Consider the following 26695-nt stretch of genomic DNA (forward strand, 5'->3'; position numbering starts at 1 on the left):
AAAGATGATCATGGCAAAGAAATGTGAGAACATTATTATGTTCATAAATGAATTCATGTATGTATAGTATTCGAAATCTACTTGGTGGATTGACTCAGGTGCAACTGTTCATGTTGCTAATTCTTTACAGGGATTCCGTTTGACGAGGGCTACGCAAAGAAGCGAAAGACACGTTAAAGTAGCAAATGGAGTCCAAGCAGAAGTTGAAGCCGTTGGTGATCTTTCTCTAGAGCTTGCTGATGGTTTCAAACTTATACTTATATATGTTCTTTATGTTCTCTCGTTACAGAGAAACTTAATTAGTGTTTCATGTTTGGACAATGATGGATATGATCGCCATTTTGAAAATGGCAAATGTAAGATAACATTTAATGATACATGTGTTGGTCTTGCTATCTTACAAAATGAGCTTTATTTGTTATCACTACGTGATGATGAGAATGTTGTATGCGATGATGGGAACATTGCGTGCGACAATATGAATGTATCCTCGTCTGCGGATGTAAACAGAAAACAAAAGAGAGCTCACGATGCGTTGTTGAAATTATGGCACTGTCGTTTAGGCCATATTTCTAGGGGGGAATAGAAAGACTAGTTAAGAATGATATTCTTCCTCCATTAGAGCTCTCAGATTTAGAACAATGCAGAGATTGCATAAAAGAAAAGTATGTAAAGAAAATTAAGAAAGATGCCAAACGAAGCGTAGGAATTCTACAGATTATTCACACAGACGTCTGTGATCCATTTCCTGTAAAGAGTGTGGATGGTTATGATTCGTTCATAACATTCACAGATGATTACTCCCGTTATGGCTATATTTATCCAATCAAAGAAAGAACAGAAGCATTGGATAAATTTAACATATTTAAGGCAGAAGTTGAAAACCAACACAATTTAAAGATTAAGATAGTCAGGTCCGACCGTGGGGGGAGTACTATGGTCGGCATACCCCATATGGCCAAGTTCCTAGACTTTTTGCAAGGTTCTTATAGGAGAATGGCATAGTAGCCCAGTATTCTACACCGTGCGAACCTCAACAGAATGGAGTAGCTGAAAGGCGTAATCGTACCCTGATGGATATGGTGCGCAGTATGATAAGTTACTCCACCTTACCGATGAGCCTGTGGATGGAGGCGTTAAAAACCACCATTCATATTCTCAATAGAGTACCAAGTAAGTCGGTGCCCAAAACACCGTATGAGTTATGGACAGGAAGAGTACCCTCACTAAACCACTTACGTGTGTGGGGGAGTCCTGCTGAGGCTAAAGTATTTAACCTAAACATTGGGAAGCTAGATCCCAAAACAGGAAGTTGTCATTTCATTGGCTATCCAGAAAAGTTAAAATGTTTTCGTTTCTACTATCCAGATAGACATACAAAGTTTGTGGAAACGAGACACACTGTCTTCCTAGAGGATGAATTGATGAGGGGGAGCATGGTAGCTCGAGAAATTGACCTTGAAGAGAAGCGGGTGTATGCACCCACTCTGATGATTCATGAGCCATTTTTCTCACTACCTGCTGTCGCTGCACCGACAGTACAAGATACTGTGGTGCCAGCACCTGTTGTTATTCCGCCTGTGGCAACAATGAATGATGATGAGGAACCAGTTCTTTAGGGTCCTATAGAACCAATTGCCACACATGAGGGGGAGCAACAATAGTCTCAAACAGAAGATGTGCCAAATGTAGAGGCCCCTAGAAGGTCTCAAAGAGTAAAAAAACCAGCTATTCCTGCTGATTATGAAGTGTACAACACTGAGAAATTTCAAATAGAGGATGATCCCACCTCATTTGAAGAAGCCATGAGAAGTGATCATTCATCAAAGTGGCTTGAGGCCATGGAAGATGAAATGAAATCAATGAATGCCAATAAAGTTTGGGATTTAGAGATAATTCCTAAAGGAGCCAAAACAGTAGGTTGTAAATGGGTCTACAAAATAAAGGTTGACTCTCAAGAGAATATAGAGAGATATAAAGCCCGACTTATGGCAAAAGGCTTTACGCAAAGAGAATGGATTGATTACAATAAGACCTTTTCTCCAGTCTCATGTAAGGATTCCTTCAGAATCATAATGACATTAGTGGCACATTACGATCTAGAATTATATCAGATGGATGTAAAGACGGCATTTCTCAACAGAGACTTGGAGGAAAATGTTTACATGGCACAACCGAAAGGTTTTGTCATAGAAGAAAAAGAACGAATGGGATGCCGCCTAAAGAAATCCATTTATGGATTAAAACAAGCTTCAAGACAGTGGTACTTGAAGTTTGATCAGACAATAAAGAATTTTGGGTTTAAAGAGAATGTAGAGGACAATTGTGTCTATACAAAGTTTAAGAATGGGAAGTTCATCTTCCTTGTCCTGTATGTGGATGATATCTTACTTGCTAGTAGTGATGTCAGTCTATACTGGAGACAAAGAAGTTTTTGTCCTCAAAATTTGATATGAAAGATCTTGGTGAAGCTTCGTTCGTTCTAGGGATCGAGATTCACCGAGATAGAAGTAAAGGGGTATTAGGTCTGTCACAAAAGGCATACATAGAAAAGATCTTAAAAATTCAGTATGCACAAATATAGTCCCTCACCTGCTCCTATAGTCAAGGGCGATAGATATGGGGATTTTCAATGCCCCAGGAACCAATATGAGATCGATTAAATGAAAATGGTTCCATATGCTTCAGCTGTCGGAAGTTTACAATATGCTCAAGTATGCACGCGCCCTGACTTGGCATTTGTTACCGGGTTACTTGACAAATTCCAACGCAATCCTAGAATAGAACACTGGAAATTGGTAAAGAAAGTCTTGCGTTATTTGTAAGGAATGAAAGGCCTCATGATGACGTATAGAAGATCTAATTCACTTCATATAGTGGGGTATTCAGATTCTGATTATGCGGGAGATGATAGAAAATCCACGTCTGTATATGTATTCACTCTCGCAGGAGTAGCTATTTCATAGAAAAGCTCAAAACAAACCGTCACTACATCGTCCACAATGTATGCCGAGTTTGTAGCGTGTTATGAGGCAACAGGGCAGGTGAACTGGCTAAAGAAGTTCATACCCGGTTTGAAGGTGGTTGACGACATCTATAGACTACTTAAGTTATACTGCGATAATAATCCAGCAGTACAGTATGCTCACAACAATAAGTCAAGTGGTGCTGCGGTGCTGCCAAACACATTGACATAAAGTATTATGTTGTGAAAGATAAAGTCCGGGATCAAGTCATAAGTCTTGAGCATATAAGTACAGTAAAGATACTCGTGGATCCGCTTACAAAAGGTTTACCACCCAACATGTTTAGAGAACATGTAGCCGGCATGGGTTTAAGGAAAAGCCTATAATTCCTGGACAAAAGAAGGCCCAAAGATAAGTATCTATTTCAAAACAGAGTAGTGGGTTGTAGCTGTTAAATCTATCGGCAATGAACCGTGACGATGAGACATGCTCTATGCGCTAATCTGTAATGGAATGAACAAAAGTAAATGATATGAAAGTGAAAGATGGAAAGAGATCAAGGGGGAGATTATTAGATTGATCTCTAACCTAACTGGACCCAACGGCCCAGTTGGGCTTTTGATTCGCGCCCTAATCTGGGGCGCCCAGCCCACTATGGCTGGAGGGCCCCTGTCACCCTGCGCTATATAAAGAGGTGGGGGCCGGCAGCTCTTATCACGAGGTTGATCTGAGCCGAGCTCCCCACCGACACCAAAACCCTAGTCCGATCTAGAGGGCGCGCAGCTAGTGACGGGAAGCCACCAGCCGTGCCGCCACCGGACTCCACTGTCTTCACCGCCGGTCGCCACCGCGCATCACCGACCCCGCCTTCACCGACCGTCGCTGCCTTAGCGCAGACGTCGACCCCATGGCGGACACGAGTGAATCTTATTTCAGTGTGGTTTCAGGTCTGACACGATCATCTTCTACCTCTCCCTTCTCTCTAGTTCTACGTGCATTAGAATGTACTGCTTCTCTAATACCGAATAGCACCCCGGCTAGATGTATGGTCGTAGGGATTCAAGAATGTAACACTCGCCGCTGCCCTGCGCAAGGCCGGACACCACGGCGTACTCATGCTGTCACCGGCGGCCTAGGATGTTTCTGGCAGAGGTGCAGAGCGACAGCAGAAAACTAATACATGGCCACGGCTGCCCACAAGACGACAGACGGTGGCAGCAGAGGCTCCAGCCACAGCCAAACACGGGCCGAGCAACAGCTGCGTTAGATGACATGGCCGCGTGCGGACGAAACAACGAACGCATCTACACCTCTGACCACGGATGCGCGCGGACCGAAATGACATGGCAACGAGAAGGCCAAGGACGTGCGGTGAACAAGCGGCGGCGGTAACTGAATGTCGAGACCACGGCCACGATGCGCTGATATAGCAGGCTAGCTGCAGGTGCATGCATCGTTGTTCTGTTGGCCGCTCATGCCGGTGACGGCGTTCTTGACTGCCTGTACGTCGCACATGCAGGCAGAAAGCTAAAGACTGAACAGCGTTTTAGCTAATAAGTATTGCCCCGTTCGCTTGGCTGATAAGCCATGACTGAAAATACCGTTGATTGATTTGTTGTGAGAGAAAAATATTGTTTATTAATTGAAAAAGTACGGCTTATAAGCCAAACAAACAGGACGATAGTTGTTGTACTTACACAGATGGCTTCGATATTACACAGATAACACTAGTAGAGAACAGAGCTTTACTCCTGGTGGGGAACCCCCTCTAGTCCTGGTTCCCCACCCGGGAGCCAGCATCCGGGACTAAAGGGGGTCCTTTAGTCTCGGGTCAGGAACCGGGACTAAAGGAGGACCTTTAGTCCCGGTGGGTAACACCAATCGGGACTAAAGGTGCCTCCTGACATGCCACGATGGCCGGCACCTTTAGTCCCGGTTGGTAATATGAACCGGGACTAAAGGTTTTTTTCTTTTTTTTTTCTTTTTTTTGTTTTCTTTTCAAAATAGGTTTTCGAAGTCGTATTGTACGCTGCTAATTATATATTTATACGCGCATATAGTATATTTTGGTTCAAGCACAATGAACGTATTAAATCACACAATTCAAGCATAGAAATATATATATATATGCATGCATGCATCATATATATATTTACATGCATGCATGCATATGTGTATTTTACATTATATTATTTCATGTGCATATATTACAAAAGATTGCATTACAGTTGTTGTGATATAACAAGTTTCCTCTTATCCTCTAGCTTGGTTTCCATGGCAGTGTTGGGTCGAAGTAGAACTCGCTCTTGGAATCGATGACCTGCTCATTAAAAAATCCGGCTATAGACTCTTGAATTGCTTTGATTTGGTCTTGCCGTATGACCTTTTCCTCCAACCATCGAGCCTACAGGTTTGAATTAAAGAAAAATAAATTAATATATGTACATATATATATATATATATATATAAAGACATAGTAACACAATCAATAATAATAATTAAATGAATATATAGTGTATTTTTAACGTACTTTGAGTCTCTCTGTAGGAGTTCTTTGGGAGACCACCTTGATAAACTTGCAAACATAGTAACCACAGTAGTTGTTCCCCTGTTCCTGCCTCAGACACCACTTTACGAGAAAAAGATTTGTCATCCAATCTGGTGATCCGGTGAAAGCTATATGTTTAATTAATAAAGATGATGCGATTTAGGGGACTTACTTTCAAAGGGATTACATTCAGTGGCACTTTGCATTTTCCCATGTGTTGCTTCTCAATAAAGGTTTTCCAAACACTGCCCAATAAAAAATTTGCCACGTCATCAGATATAGTTAATCATCATGTTTGTGTGTATATATAGTTGCTAGAGATACCGAAATTACCTCTGGATAATATCTATCATATCTTGGTAGTCTTGTTGTGGTTTTCTCATCGAGTCATAGATTATCAAGTGACTTTTCACCAGATCGATGTCCATCAATATCCAGTGATTGCTGCATGTGTTTATAGGATATAACGCATAACACTCATTAATTAACTAGAATCAACATATGAGCCATTAAGGATGATCGACATTATTAACACTCACTTGATGTTGTAGGGAAAGAGTATATCCTTCTTGTGGCGTTGGTTCACTAAGAAGTTCATGAGGTTACTCTCTGACTCAGACTTCCAATTAGGCTTTGGAGTAACTGGGTCTTTGAATACTATATGGGGATCAACAAAACCAATTTCATTGCAGCCTTCCTTTCTGAGCTCTGTCATTATAAATCTGCATATATATATATAGTACTTGTTAGGATAATTTATATGCATATACACACATATGATGAGTTTAATAATAGATCGAAAGAATTATTACTTACAGGCAATAGCAGCTAATGATAACTTTGTCCAGAGAGGTCAGGTGGCATAGCTGATGAAATTCTGCAAAGTCAACATACATAACATCATCGCCATGGAACCAATGTTCGTCTCTAATTCTGACACCAACGTAGAAGTCTCCACCGGTAGACGCCTGCATGTACCACTTGTTTAGCAGGTACATTTGCGTCCCCAGATCACATAAGGCTTGAGGGTTGTATAGACTCTGGCCTAGTACAAATTTTTTCTTCCAAATATCAACCTCCGCCGCACTCTCAATGTTTCCATCACCAAACATCTGGTAAAGGTCGAGACCAGTCTCTTCAATAAATTCACCAAGGTGATCCAAATCGACATCCGGAGGTATGTTTGCCTGATGCATTAATCCTAAATTCGAACCATATTCATTACCAACAACTAGCAGGGGGACTGATTGGTGCAATTGTTGTCCGAGTTGTGCAACTCCTTTCCCTGCCCGCTTTTTTTCTGTGCCGCCTCAATTAACTTGGTGAGAGTGCGGTCATAGTCCGTTAACGTTGATTTGGACGGCTTACGAGATTTCCGCTGTTGTTGCTGGTAAGAAGCCACCTTTTTTCTTAGAATATCTGGAGCTACGAAGAAGTACGGTTTCTCCGGATTTCTCCTTGCTTCTTGACCCTTTTTAAGTTTGTCATAGAATCTAGACATATCTTTTTTATATGCATCAGTTACTTCTTACTTCTCTTCAGATACTATTTTGGGCATAGCCCTTGGTTTCACGGTGGCTTTCTTTGCCGGCGGGGACTGGTTCTTCGTTTGCGGGGCTAGCCTCTTGCTAGTACTTGGCTTCTTGGTAGGCGGGGGCGGGGGAGGCGTTGGAGACCTCCTTGGAGGTGGTGGCAGCGGCGTTGGAGACCTCCTTGGAGGTGGCGGCTATGGCGTTGGAGACTTCCTTGGAGATGGTGTGGATTGCTCTCCACTGGAACCCATCAGCAGGGTGTCTCAACATATTGTCTACCTTACGGTCTTCTTTGTGCCATCGCAACAATTTTACATGTTCTTTGTTTCTAAACAGACGTTTCAAGCATGGTATTATAGGAGCATACCACATAACCTTGGCAGTGATTTTCTTCCGTAGACGTTCGCCCTCAACATCACTAGGGTCATCTCACCTGATCTTATACCGCGATGCATGGCATACCGGGCATGCATCCAATTTCTCGTACTCTTTGCCACGGTACAGGATGCAGTTACTAGGACATGCATGTATCTTCTCGATTTCTAGCCCCATAGGACAGACAACTTGTTTTGCTTCGTAGGTAGTGGCGGGCAATTCATTGTCCTTCGGAAGTATCTTCTTTTGGATTTTTAGTAACTCTCCAAATCCCTTGTCAGATACACCATTCTTTGCCTTCCACTGCAGCAATTCTAGTGTGGTTCCCAACTTTTTCTGCCCTGCATCACAAGTTGGGTACAACAAATTCTTGTGATCTTCTAGCATCCGCTCGAACTTGATCTTCTCCTTTTCACTTTCACATTCTCTTTGTGCGTCACGAATGACCTGACAAAGATCATCAGCCGGCTCATCTTCTGCGGCTACCTCTTCTTCAGCTTCTCCCATTGCAGTATCATTGAAGCACGCACCATCAGGAATAATATCATTGTCGTCCCATTGTTCTTCTTCACCTTCTTCCATTACAACACCGGTTTCTCCGTGCTTCGTCCAACAAATATAGTTTGGCATGAAACCCGACTTGAACAAGTGTGAATGAAGAGTCCTTGAGCAAGGATATTCCACCGTATTCTTACATATGGCACATGGGCAGCACATGAAACCGTCGCGTTTGTTTGCCTCGGCCGCACGTAACAAAGAATGCACGCCGTCAATGAACTCTTGGGAGCGGCGATCAGCATTGTACATCCAATGCCGGCTCATCTGTATTACATGACATAAATACCATATTAAAACCTAGATCATAATTAAATATTTATACAACATGCGTGCCACCACAAAAGGTACAAATTTATGAAAGCATCGCTACAATGTAGACAATCCCAACTACCACTAAAAGAACTAAAGCTAAAATACATTTCAGGAGCACAAGGATTTCGCGACCAATCTCAACTAAAACAGACAGATCCCCCGATTGTGCAACATCTTTGGGCTTCTTCGGCTGGATCACTGCCTCATTAGCCGCCGTATCTGCCTATTGTGCAAGGTATTTTTGCACGAGTTCAACAGACTCTTCCTCCCAGTAGAAGCCTGAACATCATCCACTGCCATCCCACTAAAATTAAAACAAAAAATTAGAACTTTAATCACAACCATCATGAAAATAGGTATAAACTAACCATAATCATTAAATGCGATAAAATAACTCACATTGTGATCCGGACACTTGTAGAAGATACGATCATTGTTGGGACCCTCCTTCTTCACTCGGTACTCCATCACAATCTTCGTCTCATTACGACACTTGCCGCATGGAATGAGAGAGAGGCCCGGCTTAAGTCGCTTTGGAAACCCATGAGAGGCCGAGGACCCGAAAGCAGTTGCCATCTACTCTCTATACTCATTTTTTAATACACTATAAATTTCTCATTTTATAAACAAATAAAATTAAGAAACTATAAAATTATCTATATCTCTAAACAATGAAGCAGTTGCCATCTACTCTCTATACTCATTTTTTAATACACTATAAATTTCTTATTTTATAAACAAATAAAATTAAGAAACTATAAAATTATCTATATCTCTATACTCATTTTTTAATACACTATAGCTCAAAAACATGTTTTAATAAATAACCATCCGTACTAGTTGACCTTGCTTACATGATCATCTCGGCGAGCATTTCTCCACCGGATGGCACCGTACTTGGTCAAGGAAGAGCTCCGATTCTACGAGGAAGGGAACACGGTCTTCCACGACCGTTGTCGCTCTCCCTCGTAGAATCAAAGCTCCTCCTTGATGTCCGTTACCGCTCGGCAGAGAACATGCTCGACGAGCTAAACACGGTCCGCAAGTTCAACTAGTACGGATTTTCTATAATTTTCTAACTATTTTCTAAGTTTTTCGTCTTTGTGTTCTCGTCTTTTACTGCGGCAGGTAAGTAATCCACATGATATTTCCGTAAATTAATAGAAGAATGGGAGTGTACACACATAACAATCGATTATCGTTTATATTTATATATATACTACGTTTGGGTACGGTGATTGACAGACTACTGCGATGATATCGGGACATGTGAATAAATAACCATCTGTACTAGTTGAACTTGCTTACGTGATCATCTCGGCGAGCATTTCTCCACCGGACGGCACCGTACTTGGCCACGGAAGAGCTCCGATTCTACGAGGAAGGGAACACGGTCTTCCACGACCGTTGCCGCTCTCCCTCGTAGAATCAAAGCTCCTCCTTGACGTCCGTTACCGCTCGGCAGAGAACATGGTCGCCGAGATGAACACGGTCTGCAAGTTCAACTAGCTACTTTAACCTTCTTTCATGTAAATATGCAAGCTTGAAGTGATTTTGAGCTCAAATTGCTTACAAATGAAAAAAAAACCACAATAAAGGACCATATATATATAGTGAACAAAATGAGATAAGACAATGGTGAAAAATAAGAGTATGAGATTGGTAACCTTTATAACTGAAGAATCGACGGAGGAATCGAAGAAATCGACGGAGGAATCGAAGAATGGATGGAGGAACAATGGAGGGAGAGAGGAAGCAAGAACACTAGTGCAGTGAGCTTCAAAATGTGCTGAGCTCGGGCTCGGGGAGGAAGAAGGAGACGGCCGGGATATAAAGGGGGACCTTTAGTCCCGGTTGGTGGCTCCAACCGGGACTAAAGGTAACTTTCCAACCCCGGGCGCCGCCACGGCCCGAGAGTAGACCTTTACTCCCGGTTGGAGCCACCAACCGGGAGTAAAAGTATACCTTTAGTCCCGGTTGGTGGCTCCAACCGGGACTAAAGGTCCCTGCCACCTCTGTCTGGCGCAGTAGCCGTTGGGCAGGGATCTTTAGTCCCGGTTGGAGCCACCAACCGGGAGTAAAAGTATACCTTTAGTCCCGGTTGGTGGCTCCAACCGGGACTAAAGGTCCCTGCCACCTCTGTCTGGCGCAGTAGCCGTTGGGCAGGGATCTTTAGTCCCGGTTGGAGCCACCAACCGGGACTAAATGTATCTCTAGTCCCGGGCGTAAAAAATTTCGGGACTAGAGCCCATTTTAGCCGAGGATCAAAGGTCTGTTCTCTACTAGTGTAAGGTTAATAGGTGGTAACGTCTCGATTCTACATAGGGTGATAGTTAATAGGTAATATAGCAGCGTTTTCCATCTGACTTTATATTATTATATACACAACATTAGGTAGAGTAATTATATGGCGTGGTTCGAGTAACGTCTCGAACTCTCGATTCTATAGTCAAAACTAAGGATGGCAACGGCGTTCTCTTCCCCGCTACGGAGAATTCATCCCGTCTCCATCCCCGTTAACTGTCTCGGGTATAGATTTTTGCACATCCCTGTACCCGTCGAGCATCGGTCGGGTAACAGATACCCGACGGGTACTGCATACCCGATAAATAAGGACACTTGGGGTCGCAGCTTTGCAATCAGAGACGTTTCTTCTTCACCCGGGTATAAGTGTCGGAGTCTCGGAGATGCCAAGGAGGAGCGAGGTTGCGAGAAGGACGAGCAAAGATGGCAGAGAGACCGAACTGAGGAAGCGAGGGGCACGAGCGCTCGTGAGGCAGGCGTGCTTGTGCTGCTGACGGAGATGGTGAGAAAAAATTGAACTAGGGTTCCTAGAACACACAAACTATATATATGATTGTTCAGATTTTGGGCAAAATACCTATGTTGAGCTTCTTTGGGCCTAATACTCGCATGACAGCTCAAATAGTCGGGTTCCCCAACGGGTAACAGGAACGGGTAAACAGAGAACGTTCTCGTACCCGTTATACCCGTCGGGGATAGATTCTTATCCATTTAGATGCCCACGGGTAAAGATATAATCCTATCCTTATCCCCTAATAGATCAAATACCTATCGGGTATCGGGTATCGAGACCCCGTTGCCATCTTTAATCAAAACGTTGAAGTCGACGCCTTGGTAGGTGGCAGCACCTGGTGTAAGAATGAAGGCAGTTAATCTGCGAACGATGGAGCTGAAATAGATGGACTATTTCCCTTCTTCCTTTTTTTCCCACCCAGGAGTTGGTTGTAATCGATTTAGCAAAGAATTGAAGCAGCAAATTTCTCGCATCTATGTTTTGGTATAGGTGATGGAGGAGTCTTACGTCATGTTCGCTTGTCTTATAAGTCGTATTTTTTCAGCCAACGAATAGTATTTTTCTCTCGCAACAAATCAGTCAACAGTACTTTCAGCCATGGCTTATCAGCCGAGCGAACAGGCCATTAGTTTTCGTACGTGTGTAGTATGCAGAACAGTAGTAAAGGCAAGGCTGACTTTACCTGGCGGGCTTTCATGCTGAAATCCAGCGGCTTCGTTTACTGGTTGGCAACTCTATTTCGAGGTATGTGGTGAGAGACTGAGTCTGTGCATGTAATGAAGTTATACCAGAATGTTACACAGGATATGTAGTTGTTTAGAGGATGAGGCAGACTGATGTTAGTACCTTCGTTATGGTGTGGTAGATATGGTGCAGACCGGTTTTGGCCTCTGTATAAAAGAAGAACGAAAATGGTCAGTAAATTTAATGACAACGGTTGCTGATCTAAGTGTTTTAGAAATATTGATTTAGGAAATGGTCATTTTTTAAGTGGTTAATAATCTAATAAATGACAAAAATTAACAATACTGTTGTGACAAGCATGTACATTATAAGGGCATGTGAAAGTACAGCTATGTAACAGAATGTAAAGAGGAATAGTGTTGGTGTTGTGATGTAAGTATGCCCGGACCTGACCACTGTAGCAATGTTGTTAGCGAGGTTTGCGGTTGCTACCTCTTGTTTCATTCTTCGAACCGCCAATCTTTGGCCTCTGCATAAGAAGAGGATTCATACATAGAAGGTCCAGGTCTTATGAATCTGTAGCTGGCATTTACTAAAGATGAAGGAGGGCTGTAATTTGGGATGCTGGTACCGACCTTTTCTATCTCAGTTTCTTTGGTTCCTGCTTTATCCTGGACATGAAATAGGTAATAAGTGCGTGCACAGATAGCGTGCACATATAAAAAAGTTAAAGTTTGAGTAAGTAAAGTAGGTGTTGGTCCAAAGTTTAAGTAAAGAATATGTTGCTCAATCTTTGGCCAATGGACAATTTATCAGTCGAAAGAATATGTTGTCCAAACATTGGCTTGATGAGCTGCTGCAGGAAAGCAAGATTTTTGTATAGGTGTTGGCTCTTTGAATCCAAGTCTGCACATCTCCTTGACAAGCAGAGGGTGCAGCCTAAGCTCAGGCCATGCAGAAACATAATCCTCGCCCAAAATCAGCCATATTCTCAGTGTGATCTTGCATGTCCACAAGGCAAACAAACAAGAGACATTTTTTGAAAATTCACTCCTCTACAGTTTCCACTATGCACTTCCTACATACAGTAGGCAAAGAACTATTGCAAGAAAGAATAAGGAGGTTGCTCCTGGGCTGGTATAAACCAGTTCTTACATGGAAGGTCGAATAGGATGCAAAAAGGAGTGCACATCTGTATCAATCCACCTGTAATGGAAATAGGAGCATCAATAATGCAGACTATGGTTCAGACTATACCATAATTGACATACTTTTAATTGAAAAGGTGTGGTAATAACAATATCCTACAAAAGCAGTATGCCACAATGGTGGATGTATGGAGGTAATTTTTGGCCTGAGTTAATTTGGAAAAATACTAAAATTGGATGTTTGAAGCTATTTATTGGCCCTGGAAACATTATATCTCTTTCAATTTTGAACCTTTTCGAACACCAAACACCACAAAAAATCAGAAGGGGAAGGTACCAATGTTAATCAGTATATCCCAAACTAAAATACATATTTTTGTGCTAAAAGTGCGAAGCAGAGTATATTACCAAATGTTAATTGGTAGATCTAAAATATCTTACCTTTCAAATTAACAAATGATATCCCAAGCATTTGTGATTCTTGAAAAAAAAACATTAGCACTCAGTATAGGAAAAAATTATCTTCTGAAAGAATATTAGAGATCAGTATCAATGTTTTCAGGTCGTCTGGTCGAACCTGGTCATCATGGAACTGACCAGGAGACTAATCGCGATTAGTCGTCGACCAGATCGATTAGTCGACCAGGTCGATTAGTCGACCCTGATCGTCCATATATCGGGCAATAAATCAAGTTGCGAATGTATACATACTCATTTATCAGTTTGAGTATGTTGACATACTAATATTAAGATACTCCAGATCTTTACTATGTGAAAAAAAAATCAAAAGAGCACAATTTTTTAATATATTATATAATACTATAATAGTAGCATATAAAATAAGTATAACCATATACTCTAAGTATACATACATACTTGTCATATATAATAACTAGATGGTCTAGTACGATGATATACTCCATCTACATACACTTCGTCGGGCCATATACATCCTAATTCTAGAGATATACATATGGGAGTAACTACTCCATGGAAGTAGAAAATAATTTCCATATATATATACACACACACACAATAAAGCAAGCATCAAGACTGTATTAGTGTTTAGCTAGTGACACTAATGCAGTCTTGATCTTGACGCACCTAAACAGCAGCACTGCTGCAGTAGCAAAATAACTAACATTTAGCAGACCATAGCAGCCACACAGCCAGCATATTATATAACCAAATTAGTTCAGTACAAATAAGCTAAAGTGTTCAACACAAAGTCACAGACATTGACATTCAATAGTCCCACATGTTCGCCGAGTTAAACAGGCCCAAAAATAGAGTAACCAAACTGGTCGTCCCTGTTCTAGTCAGACGACTAATTGGTCGTCGACTAAACGGACGACCAGCTTTCTGGTCGAGCTAATCGAGTCGGTCCTCCTAATCGAATACCAGGGACTGACCAAATCGCGATTAATCGGACGACCTGAAAACATTGATCAATATAGGCCCCGTTCGGCTTACCCCATATTCGACTTGTTCGACTTGTTTTTTTAGCTGGAACAATGTTTTTTTCTCACAACAATTCAGTCAGAACAGTATTTTTCAGTCAGTTTCAGTTAAGATTTAGCAAGCCGAAGGAGGCCATAATCAAATCGGGTTTAAAATGATTTACCGCCAGCTGCCTCCAGATAGACATCTCTGTAGCACCATGAAGCCCTGCATTATAGACTTCGGCCTTGAGATCTACTAGGCATGCTGTAAAATCTGAGCTCTGGCCAGTAAGCATCTAAGCTGGTGGGCACCTGGACTGTGTCAAACATCCCATAATAAAAAATGTGCACCTCAAAATCAAAAGACACCAATAGTAGAACAAGGATTTGAATCATTTTAAGGAAAAGGGAGTAAAGCATTAACAAAATATCAAGAATATAGCATCCATGTTTACCTAGATTTGGACAACAGGAGGGTAAAGTGGAGGTAATTTTCATAAGGCTTACGGTGTTTGTAGGTAACAAGAAAGGACAGTATCGTTGGATAACGGAGGACCTCTAAGCAGCACGGGGACGCGAAGAGGAGAAGCGGAAAACAGGGCTACACATTGTGAATTGCAATCGCGGGCCTGTTCGGCTGGTATTGAAGCCGGCTGATAAGCCGGCTTTGGCTGATTTGTTATGAGAGAAAAATACTGTAGACTTTAGCTGATAAGCCGACCGATAAGTTCAAACGAACATACCCATATCTCCCTTTGGTTTCTTAATTTATTTTTTGTGTTGTTTTGCCCTTGCCCTTTCGAAGGCAAACTAATTTTGGTGGATGTGGCAAATACTTAAACGATCCATGATGTTTACAGCTCCACTATTTACCTGGGTGTGTGGCCGTTAACACACACACACACAGATATATATATATATATATATATATATATATATATATATATATATATATATATATATATATATATATATATATATATATATAAAATTTCACAAGAGTTGAGTAGGGTACCCCTGTATCATGTTCTGAAAAATTAGTTGTGTGCAAGTTCGTTCATGCAAGCGAAGGAGAGTCCTGGCTTAACAAATTTGCCAGTTTGTTTTAGTGCTGTTTATGATCACTATTTCTAATGAAGGCCGTTGCACATGCAATGTTTTGTGATTACTGTGATTAGCTTGCTAATATAGGCTCACATTGAAACATGTGCTATCTTTCTGTAATAACTGTGGTCCGATGCATCTTCATTAGAAGATGTCTGAAGCCAGAAGAAAAGGAATGCTCTAAAGCTTCAAATATTAGGAGCTAGTACCTGCAAAAATAAGATATAGGAAGCTAGTATATATGAGCCCAAATATGTGTTGCTTTAGTATCCAATTTAAGATTAAGACCTGAGTTAACTATGCTAAATTACACTAGGTTGACACATCGTGTGATTTTAATTAGGCGACTGATAGAGATGGGTTCTTGTAAGACCATTGAGGAATAGTGTTTTCCAGAATGAACCGTCCATATGATTTTCAACTCAAAGTTAGAATAGTTGTAGCCTTGTACTGTTGTAGTGGTAGACTTGTGGTGCAAAGAATTGCGATAAGCAGATCGGGGCGTGATAGACACACCCGAGTTCAGTGCCGAAAGCCATGCGCCCGGTCTGGGGCGCACGCCCGTTCGTCTCGGCAAGAGCCATGCCGCCCCGACCACGTCGCGGCCATGCGGCCATGCCCCACGGCCTCCTTATAAAACCATCGCCACTTCTCTGTCCCATCCTCTGATCTGCTCCTCTCATCTCGGACAAGGCAAATTTAACTAGCTCTTTACCGGCAACGGCAAAGCCAGACATCCGCCGCCGTTGAGCCCCAAGGGCCAAGGGAGAGGACGAAATGGCGCTGTCCACGGCGAACACGAACGCCGCCGAGTCCCATCTGCACTGCTCCACCTTCGCGTCGCGCTACGTGCGCACCGCGCTCCCGAGGTATATCCTGCTCCTCATTGGCGCGCGCCGGCCAATTGATTGATTTGCGGCCGGAGTCCCTCTCTGGTTTTTTCAGCTGAATATCCGGAGGCCCGGGTCCCCCTGAGCCTGCCGTCGTCACGCTGCAGGTTCAAGATGCCGGAGCAGTCGATCCCCAAGGAGGCGGCGTACCAGATCATCAACGACGAGCTGATGCTGGACGGGAACCCGCGGCTGAACCTGGCGTCGTTCGTGACCACGTGGATGGAGCCCGAGTGCGACAAGCTCATCCAGTCCTCCATCAACAAGAACTACGTCGACATGGATGAGTACCCCGTCACCACCGAGCTCCAGGTAACTGCAAGTGCGCGCGCGGCCTGACTGACAACATGCTTAGGCTCCGTTCGATTGTCAGGGAACGGATCCCTGGAACCATTCCCACCTGGAATCGTTCATTAATTTACATAATCTTGATCAACCCAGAATAGTTCCTGCCCCATTCCAGCAGAACCGAACGAGGCCTTAATCTAATCTAACTGTACTTGGAATGGAACAGAACCGGTGCGTGAACATGATCGCGCACCTCTTCAACGCGCCGATCGGCGACGACGAGACGGCGGTTGGGGTAGGGACCGTCGGCTCCTCGGAGGCCATCATGCTGGCCGGGCTGGCGTTCAAGAGGAAGTGGCAGAACAAGATGAAGGCGGCGGGCAAGCCCTACGACAAGCCCAACGTCGTCACCGGCGCCAACGTCCAGGTACATTGCTTGCATGCATCGTCTGTCGGCGTTTCAGGGCATGCATGAGCGAGCTGCTGGCCATGCCAAACTAAACCAAATGAATGATCTCTGGGCTGGGGCTGGCACGCGGTGCGCTTGCAGGTGTGCTGGGAGAAGTTCGCGCGCTACTTTGAGGTGGAGCTCAAGGAGGTGAAGCTCAAGGAAGGCTACTACGTGATGGACCCCGAGAAGGCCGCGGAGATGGTGGACGAGAACACCATCTGCGTCGCCGCTATCCTCGGCTCCACGCTCAACGGCGAGTTCGAGGACGTCAAGATGCTCAACGACCTGCTCACGGCCAAGAACGCCGAGACAGGGTGCGTGCGCTGAAGCCGATTGTCTCGTTCTCTACCAATGCAGAGGTTCGGACCTAAACTGATCTCGATCGACCGGCTTGGTTAATTTCCGCCAGGTGGGACACCCCGATCCACGTGGACGCGGCGAGCGGCGGCTTCATCGCGCCCTTCATCTACCCGGAGCTGGAGTGGGACTTCCGGCTGCCGCTGGTGAAGAGCATCAACGTCAGCGGCCACAAGTACGGCCTCGTCTACGCCGGCGTCGGCTGGGTGATCTGGAGGAGCAAGGAGGACCTCCCCGACGAGCTCATCTTCCACATCAACTACCTCGGCGCCGACCAGCCCACCTTCACGCTCAACTTCTCCAAAGGTAGGTACCCGCGGGCTCCGCGCTCTTCTGTAACTCTGTTGCTTCTGTTTGAATTTGTTTTCAGGCTTTCACTGAGCAACAGTGAGTTCATCTTCTATGCCTGCTCTCTTGGACAGGTTCGAGCCAGATTATCGCGCAGTATTACCAGCTCATCCGCCTCGGATTCGAGGTAACCGCAACAGCTTGCATTATGCTACTGATGACATTAAATTCGCTGGGCTTGTAACCGATGACGCCGTTTCGGCACCATGATCAATTGGCAGGGCTACAAGGACGTGATGCAGAACTGCCGCGACAACGCGACGGTGCTCCGCGAGGGCATCGAGAAGATGGGCTACTTCGACGTGGTGTCCAAGGACTCGGGCGTGCCGCTGGTGGCCTTCTCGCTCAAGGACTCCTCCAAGTACACGGTGTTCGAGGTGACCGAGAGCCTCCGCCGGTTCGGCTGGATCGTGCCGGCCTACACCATGCCCGCCGATGCCGAGCACATGGCCGTGATGCGCGTCGTCATCCGCGAGGACTTCAGCCGCGGCCTCGCCGAGCGGCTCATCGCGGACCTGGGCAAGACCATGGCCGACATGGACGCGCACGCCGGCAGGAAGGCGCTGGAGCAGCCCAAGAAGTCGGTGCACGACATCGAGAAGGAGGTGACCACCTTCTGGCGGAGGCTGGTCGCCAATAATAAGAAGAAGAGCAGCATGGTGTGCTGATGATGGGCGGCGGATGGGCGCTGCGGCCTGCGGGAGGAATAACATTCCTGTTGCGAGATGTTCTCACATCACGAGCTCAGTTCTTCTTATCTGTTTTTGGTTTACGTCTGCGTTGAGTGATTCGATTTGAGCTCCCATTTTGTCTGTTTCGATTTGTGCGTGGTTGTTCGCGCCAATTGATGAGAAAACTTGTTAATCCGAAGGATGTAGGCATATATATATACACACATTTCAAGTTGAAGTACAGTAGTGAACATGGGTTTTAGATCAGTAACCAACGATGTGGACTCTGATCACATTCTGGTTGCTGGGGAGTTCAAGAAAATAAATTGGTGGTGGTGGCTTGCCATCAAAGTGAGGAAAAATCCCACAATCTTGATCATAGACTAGCCGGATGTTATATGTCATCTAGGAGTATGTTTGGATGGCGTTGGTGCAAGTCAACCTCTATGTCCACCATTTGTTCGATGAAATGCCCATCGCTACATTTCTGATCCTAGTCGCCTCCAAACATGTCCAGCCTTTACCAGTTGCAGTGACTGCCTTTTCCAACATGATTCATCAACTTCATTGAACGCTCGGCTGGTGTCTGAAGAAATGCCAAGCAGGTACACCACCACCGTTCACTCTGTTTCCTCAATGAGTTCTCTTCTGTTATATGGTGCTATCAACGTCCATGAGGCCCGTCGAGCGTTCAATGCATAAATCTTTGATGGGTCCTCAATCGTGAACTCAATGGGGACCATTGGAAGCCTTGGTACGCGTTACTTCCAGGTGATGTACATGCTATGTTTAGCGAGTTGTTTTTGCTTAGTACAGATGAAAGTGCTAAAGTCACAGTAACTACAAGAATGCAGTTTCTATATCAGTAACTATCAAGTTGGTGTGAGTCTTCACTTGTGGACGGTAACAAGGTGTTATTTGTTCGTTGTTCTCTGGACGATGATTATTATGTCTTCAAAGAGAAGCTACTCGACGCCTGCTGGTTTTGCTGGCCCTGTTCGCTTCGCTGAAAAGACAAGCTGAAAGGTATTGTTCGCTGATTTGTTGTGAGAGAAAAATACTGTTCCTTCGCTGAAAAAGTACGGCTCATAAGACAAGCGATGCGGGCAATTGTAGGGTTCGTATCAGAGTTCGAAAGCTGTCTGGAAGTGCACCATCACACAACATCTGGCCAATTCAGAAGCAGTACCATTTGCTCAATTCTTATGCACTTTTTATTATTGATGGCCTCTATAGAGTTCGGACTTGGGCTGGGTGGAATAAGAAACACATGCTCCCTTGTAAGCTTCAAATACTTGTCTCCTGTCTCTTTTCCAAAGAATACATTCCAAGCACCGATGGCCATACTATGGTGTATATCTCTACTATAATGGACCAATCAAAACTATACTAGCTCCTCTAAATAAAAATATTCCTCGCTGAGAGTCTCCAACCACTATGTATCCAGAAAAAATACACACAACAAATCGTTTCTGTTAAAATCAAGGGCTAAAAAACTCCCAACCCCGATCCAATGGCCGATATTTGATGTTTGATGCCTAGCTTCAAACGCCGCACATCACCCAACGTGGCATGGCCTCCAACCCACGCACGCGTGGCTTCGAACGCGCTTGAACGCACACACCGTCGCGAGCAGAGATGAAAGGCTACGATCACGGAATAAAAAGAAAGGAAACGCACCATCAGGACGCGAGCTCCCATTGATCCCGCCGGCCGGCCGCCTCCTCCTGGATCCGCCAGACCATGCCGGCCGTGACCGTCGAGAGCTGACCTCGACGCCCTCGGCCCCGCCTCCCCTAAAGACGGCTCAGCTCATCTCCCTGCTCCCCAAACCGCATTCGCTCTCCTGCTCCACGCCGCACATCCCCCGAGCCGCCGTCGGGGACGGATCGGGCGCCGGGAACCACGGGGATGACTCCAGCGGGAATGGAGGCAAGGATGGAGGCAGCGGCGGGGGTGGCGAGGATGACGACGACTACGAGGACGCGGAGTTCGGCCCGCTGCTCGGCTTTGACGTGGAGGCAGCCAAGGACGCTGGCATCCGCTGCTTCGATCTGCAGGTCCTCGAATTTCTGGGAATTTGTCTGAAAGATGTGAACGTGGTCGTTTTTCCTCATTCCTTTGATGTTGATCTGCGCAGGCCGCTCCGTGGCCGCTAGGTGTGATGCTCCGCGTTTTCTCGATGCTCCGCAAGTCGACGCTCGCCGACCCGTCGTTCCTCTTCAAAGTTGGCACCGAGGTGGGTGCGGTTCGTCAGTTATTTTCTCAAGAGGTCAGAAGATAGTAGTTCTGCTGTTGCTAACAATTGCGTTATGGGTTGAATGCAGATTGTGATCGACTCTTGCTACACGACATTTGTGGAGGTGCAGAAGAGGAGAAAGGATTTTTGGGCGGAGTTTGAACTATATGCTGCTGACCTTCTTGTTAGTGTAGCAGTTGATATTGCACTTGTGGGGCTGTTGGCTCCATATGTGAGAATTGAGAAGCCATCTGCTTCAACTGGGCTCTTTGGAAGATTCAGCGGGATGGCTGGATCTTTGCGAAGCAGGTGAAATTTCATTTCGAGTTGTTGTCTATGGAGATTTGTACCACACCATGAAAAATAATTGAATTTGAAAGTCTGTTTAACTTGTATATCACTCCCATGACCATTTTTTCATCTATGAAATTGAAATAGAATGGAGATGTTGCTAAACCAGCAATAGAGCTGTGACTTCAAAACTCTATTTATGAATGGCACTAAGATTTTAAAACCGCAGTGTTTTACAAGCACACCAGATGTTCACGATTTAGTCTACAACGTACATGCTTCATTCTCTAGCTTCCTTTTCACTCACTCTGTTTTATTCCAAAAAATTTATATGCAGCCAACATTTGTTCTTAAGTTCAGATTTGTTTATGCAACAAAATACTTTGTTCTCAGATGGGGCTATAAGCGAATAAAAAATTGTACAGATTCAAAATTGGATAAATGGTGGCAACAAAGGTGGAGATGAGGTCCAGGGCTATCTGCAGGTACCTCTAGCTTCTTTTTCACACTGATTTTTTTTCCAGAAATTTTACTATGCAGCTTACAATTGCTGGCAAGTTTAGATTTTTATATATGCAACAAAAGAATTTGTTCTCAGTTTGGGCTATAGGAGATTGAAAATTTTTACAGACTGAAAATTGATTAAATGGCTTGTTCTCTGCATATATGCACATGATATGGGGTTTTTTTTGCGCATATATGCACATGATATGTTGTAGGTTGCTAGCTATTTTACCTTTGCCTACATGATATAGTGTTTAAATAAACTTGTCAGATACTCCTTTAGAACATGGATGGACCTATTAACTCTTTTTATTTTGGTGCTTAATGACCCTGTTTTTGGATGATTCATTTACAAGAATATGTTCTCAATATTTTTAAAACCACACAGGGTCCTTCTCATGCAAGCATTGGTGTTAATATTGCACCACCAGTTCTGGAGCAGCGATTGTGGGTCCTTGTCCCCGGGCGCCACCTCTATCGACTCGTTCTTCGCTGGGACCGCTCGTAAGTGAGAGAGACTGACGGTAGTTTTTACAAATTTTATCTTGTTTTGTATTTTACCATAGCATTAGCACGGGCATTGAAACCCAGTATTGATTTCCAGTACATGCTAAGTGCAGAAGGATCCTCTCCTACGGAGATACAAGGTGTTTGATACTAAGTGTTCACTTTGGCACATGATTTTTTGAGAAGATATTTATTTTTTGTCCTATTGTTCAATAATCCTCATGGGTAAAATAATCTTGAATAAAGACACTCCCTGATAATTATCTGGAAGCACAAAATGGTATGTTGCTGACCTCTGTACCTCATCATGCATTATGGTGATCAATATAACAAATGAAACAAATCTTCCTGTTAAAAAATTATGGTGATCTCCAACAGGATAGGTTCGATCCAAAGTCCAGCTGAATTAAGAAGCAATTACAGAATCAAGTTTGATGAAAACTTTTTTATTCAACCTTAGAAATAAGATACCTTCCTGTTTTACTCTTTCAGTTGTTCTTTTTATGTGAATTTTAAATATATTTCATCTATGCTTTATTACTAATACATGTTGTGACACGTTGGCTTAAAATCTGCTTCTTTGGGACTGTATATGTCGTCTTTTGGTTGTTTGATTTGCACTATTAAATGTCACCGTAGCCTTAGCATAGGCAGTATACTTGGACCATAGTCAATGTATGTTCTGCATACTCCGTATTGTTAATTGTGGTGTTACTTTTTATCTACTTGCAATCTGATAATATGCCAAATATGAAATGATTTACTACCAATCTGGAATTATATCTTGAGATAATACACTACTTTTTCATCCTCGACGTGATGTTGGTTTTTGGTCCAGCTCCTTGTCATTATTAGTCTGACCATTGTCAAAATTCTGGTAAACTTCCTTTTTGTTCATCTACTGCAGCCTAAAACCGACTCCTTTTCAACGGGCAAAGCTGGATACTGCCAAAATTGCATATGAAAGCCTCCAGGATAAGGATTAAGGTGCTTTACTGCTTTGTTGACCATGTAAGCACATGCCGGGTGATTTTAGCACATGCCGGTAGTGGAGGCAATCAGAACTATTTTATTTACAAAGTAGTGGTATGTAAATTATTCTAATATTCATCAATGTTAGACATGATCCTTTTGTATCGGTCACTGATTGATGCTTACAAAATTTACAGGATGATCAATTTTCTTTTGATGTATTTTGGATGGTTTGGTTGAAAGAACAATATTTATTCTTCAAATTAGAGATAAAATTATCTTCCGCTCAATGATTTGCTATTACGGTATAATTGTAGACTCATATTTTACTGTGACAAAAATATTTGGTCAATATATAAGATGTGAATCTTCATGAATTTTGTTTTGTGTTTTACCGTAGCGTTAGCACGGGCATTATACTAGTATATATAAGGACAACAATTGTTAGCAGCAGGGCTGCTGGAGTAGGTAGAGAAGTAGTGGGGATCGGAGATTTAGAGAAGGACAACAGTCTGAGCAGGAAGAACAGCAAGGGATGGAGAATTTTAGATGTAGGAAATGTAACATGTATTGGTAGGAAATTTTGAATCATCATCGATGTCTCTCTCTCTCTCTTTATCCAGCAGTATATATTATATATTGATCGACGTATGGGCTTGGTCCCAGTGGCGGATCCAAAGGGGGGCTGGGGGGCTCCAGCCCCCCCTAATGGCTTGATTTCAAGCCTAATTACTATAGCAAAAGCTTGATTTCACCATTAAATCTTTATGCAAATCAACATCTCCATTGTTTTAGCCCTCCCTTATCCCGCATCGTGCATCCGCCACTGCTGGGTCCAACTCAACAATAGGCTCGCAGGCCCGACACACTACCCATCTACTATTCATATTAGATGGCTCATGATCCTGACACAATCTGAGATATCTGATTTTGAATGGAGTTGAGTGGGTCTCGTAACTTTTCCAGGGCTCGAACAAAACATGCCCAAGTCCGCGTTTAGATTGGCGATGCCGAGTCGCGATGGGTTGGGGGAAAAGGTAACGGACCTTAGTTATTGTCGTGGGCCATCTGAACTTGAAACGGATTCAAGAAGGGCCTTACAACCACAAGGCAGCGAGGCCCAATTCACGATCGCGGGCCAATCGATAAGGGCAAACATGTAAATTCACCGTTGCTAGAGCTTGAAGCCCCCTCGTCCCCTCCTGCTACCGCTCTATATAACCGCGCCCCTGACTCTACAACACCACGACCACGCCGCCGCCGCCGCCAAGTTGGTTTTCCTCCGTCTGCTTCAGATTTCTCCTTGCTACTCTTATTTTCTCTCTCTCTACTCTTGTTTCATTCATTGGAGCTTTTGTTCTGCGTTGGACGATGATGATTTGCTCATATATACCATCAAACTCTGAACAATCAAACGTTGTGTTGATTGCACAAAGCTTCCGTGAGTCTGATGCTATCTTCTGCCTCCAATTCTCCTCCCATCTGGTTTCAATTTTTCTTCAATTTTCGTTTGTTTGTTTTCAATTTAGGAGCAGCAGTGGTAGACCTGATATTAACATTAACCCTGTTGAAATAAATGGCAACTCTGAAATTCAGTTAGCATGAGATGCATATCTGCCCTACTACTGTAATAAAAAAAATACTGTAGTAGAAACCAATGATCCAATTTTGATCACTACAGACAATGATACAGCTTAAAAAGATCTGAATGACCAAGAGAAACATTGCAATTAGAATATCCAAACGTAATGTAACTATGCACGGTGACACAACTTACATGTCGATATTCCTGTTATGTTTTTTTGGTATTGTAGCTTTGATGTGAGGATCAATGCTACTGCCATGTATAGCGTTCCCCTACTCTTTTCAAAGCATTTCTGAGTTCAAATTACTCTTTATGGACATAGTGCTGATTCATGGCCTCAAACAAAATCATTGTTTCTTTTTTTAACACAGGAGAAGAATATATTTCTAAACACTAACGCTGATTCTGTGATTCAGGGCAACCACACGCGGAGTAATAACAGCATACTTCTGAACACCACCCCCCTAACCTGCCATTCTAGTCACGATGTCGTGCGGCACGGCATGCCTGTCGCGCTTTGGAGTTCAACCCTCTTGCCTGCCCTCATACTCTTGGATAAGGCCACGAGCATCCTGCATACCAGACACGTGCATTTGTCATTTGTTAGAGCCTGTCATCTTTACTCCAACCATCCAATATACAAAAGCTAGTGCAGCTCAGCAAGGGTGCTTACTCCCACGGCACATCAACAGCATCCAGTTGCTATCGCTGTCCTCAAACACCATGGCATGCTCCAGGTCGCCATACATGTCCATCAGCCCCGCACGAAATGAAATAGAAAGCGCAATTCTTCTTCAGTTTCGATCCTCCCCGTGGCTTATTATACACGCAAGCGTCATCGATCTGCGTGGGTTTCTGATTGATCTCGCGCAGCATAGCTGCAAGCTTACTGATTGAGCAGTAGCAGAACATCTCACTGAGCGCCTCCGCGAGCTCGTCGTAGTCGTCATACGACGCCACGTCCACCTTCCTCAGGTATGGCTTCCCGTCCATGCTCACATCATATCTGCAAGGAGCCACAAGAGGCAACTACCAATAAGGAATCACAGGTAACACAAGTGACGAAAGGTGAACGGATGGCGCGAGAGAAACGGACCAGATCTTGCCACCGCCACTGTACCGTAGGATCGATCTGGGCGAGATCCTCATGGTCGTAGAGAAGAAGGTTGATGCTGTTCTCACAGAGCGAAGGGGAAAACCAGAGCCACGGTTGTGGATGAGGCGAGGCAGCACGGCGCGCGTGGCCTACGGAACAGTGTGGGAGTCAGGCGTTCGTGTCGGCGCGGCTGCCGTGAGCACGGGGAGGCGCAGATCTGGTGCCGGTCGGAGTAGATTGGGGCCTGGCATCCGGAGATGATGCTAGGGTTCGGCGGCGGCACCCGAGACAGCTCCCAAGCTCCTATCGGCACAGATAGATGAAAGAGAGAAGGGGAAAGGACAGGAGAGAGAGCCACGGAGGAGAGCACTTCTTGTGGGTGGAGCGACGGCGGCGAGTCGAGAGGCGTGCGCGACACACAGGAAAGGTAGCGGCGGCCGGTGAAGAAAGAGAAAGGAGAGAGAGGAATGAGATGAGGCGAACCGGTTAGGATTCAGGTATGATGAGTTGGACCACGGGTTAATTTACAAAAACGTGGAGGGTTTTCTTGCAAAACGTACACAGCCACGTGTCGGCACGCGAAGGAGCCAGCAATGCTCCGAATGCTCTGGTGCTTGCAGAACTGAGTGGGTTTAAAAGAACCTTGATTTCTCTATATATGCGTGACATTAATAAGTAGTTTTGTCCGTTGTAGGCACTAGCTATAGGTCTTGAGCAATGCAAATCAAACAAATAATCTCTGCTCTGCAGCTTTGCCCTCCTGATACGGCTCCTAATCGCACGCGCGCAGGCCTCAGGCGCACTAAACATTTCTGCCGGCCGACCGAATCATGGTCATGGCGACCCGTGTAAACCTCACCCATTCGTGAGTAATAAGAACACACAGTGCAGTCTCAACGTTATTGTTGGGAAAGCAGAGTTTAAGCACAGAACAATCACAATCAACGGTGCCGCCCGTAGTTTTCCCTTGTGGCTAGGACCACAAAACCATGTATGTATATGTGATGCT

The 26695-nt window shown here is 44.3% G+C and overlaps 2 protein-coding genes and 2 long non-coding RNA genes across 6 annotated transcripts; 2 read left to right on the forward strand and 2 right to left on the reverse strand.

Annotated features, from left to right (window-relative positions):
* Positions 1 to 12247: 12247 nt before the first annotated feature.
* LOC136537579 (uncharacterized) lies at positions 12248 to 14950 on the reverse strand. 3 transcript variants are annotated; one of them, XR_010779116.1, is made up of 5 exons: positions 14839 to 14950; positions 14566 to 14695; positions 12949 to 12999; positions 12429 to 12464; positions 12248 to 12322 (listed from the first exon to the last, which is right to left on the reverse strand). It is a non-coding gene; the product is annotated as an uncharacterized lncRNA (long non-coding RNA). The 3 variants fall into 3 exon arrangements; XR_010779115.1 differs by having other exon boundaries at positions 14566 to 14700; positions 14839 to 14949; XR_010779114.1 differs by lacking the exon at positions 14839 to 14950 and having other exon boundaries at positions 14566 to 14831.
* Positions 14951 to 16169: 1219 nt separating this feature from the next.
* Positions 16170 to 18880, forward strand: LOC136537580 (glutamate decarboxylase-like). The gene is made up of 7 exons (XM_066529507.1): positions 16170 to 16356; positions 16485 to 16689; positions 16892 to 17092; positions 17216 to 17430; positions 17526 to 17779; positions 17896 to 17948; positions 18043 to 18880. Exons 1-7 carry the CDS (start codon positions 16265 to 16267, stop codon positions 18487 to 18489), a joined length of 1467 nt encoding a protein of 488 aa, XP_066385604.1. The 5' UTR covers positions 16170 to 16264; the 3' UTR covers positions 18490 to 18880.
* A 344-nt stretch (positions 18881 to 19224) lies between these two features.
* Positions 19225 to 21044, forward strand: LOC136513827 (protein RETICULATA-RELATED 1, chloroplastic-like). The gene is made up of 4 exons (XM_066507804.1): positions 19225 to 19246; positions 20179 to 20585; positions 20633 to 20731; positions 20820 to 21044. The coding sequence occupies exons 1-4, from the start codon at positions 19225 to 19227 to the stop codon at positions 21042 to 21044; spliced, it is 753 nt and encodes a 250-aa protein (XP_066363901.1).
* A 3878-nt stretch (positions 21045 to 24922) lies between these two features.
* Positions 24923 to 26166, reverse strand: LOC136537581 (uncharacterized). Its single transcript, XR_010779117.1, has 3 exons — positions 25687 to 26166; positions 25264 to 25596; positions 24923 to 25162 (listed from the first exon to the last, which is right to left on the reverse strand). It is a non-coding gene; the product is annotated as an uncharacterized lncRNA (long non-coding RNA).
* Positions 26167 to 26695: the final 529 nt, after the last annotated feature.

This window comes from Miscanthus floridulus, chromosome 2 (assembly GCF_019320115.1).
Source record: "Miscanthus floridulus cultivar M001 chromosome 2, ASM1932011v1, whole genome shotgun sequence".
Lineage (NCBI taxonomy): Eukaryota > Viridiplantae > Streptophyta > Magnoliopsida > Poales > Poaceae > Miscanthus > Miscanthus floridulus.

What these genes read in the sequence shown, in the direction of transcription:
- LOC136537580 (XM_066529507.1), top strand. Translation starts at nt 16,265, where the DNA reads ATGGCGCTGTCCACGGCGAACACGAACGCCGCCGAGTCCCATCTGCAC. An exon ending in TCACCGGCGCCAACGTCCAG is followed by an intron (nt 17,093 to 17,215) that starts GTACATTGCTTG and finishes GTGCGCTTGCAG; the next exon opens with GTGTGCTGGGAGAAGTTCGC. An exon ending in TCATCCGCCTCGGATTCGAG is followed by an intron (nt 17,949 to 18,042) that starts GTAACCGCAACA and finishes ATCAATTGGCAG; the next exon opens with GGCTACAAGGACGTGATGCA.
- LOC136513827 (XM_066507804.1), top strand. Translation starts at nt 19,225, where the DNA reads ATGGGGACCATTGGAAGCCTTG. An exon ending in GGGGACCATTGGAAGCCTTG is followed by an intron (nt 19,247 to 20,178) that starts GTACGCGTTACT and finishes ACGCACCATCAG; the next exon opens with GACGCGAGCTCCCATTGATC. An exon ending in TCTTCAAAGTTGGCACCGAG is followed by an intron (nt 20,732 to 20,819) that starts GTGGGTGCGGTT and finishes GGTTGAATGCAG; the next exon opens with ATTGTGATCGACTCTTGCTA.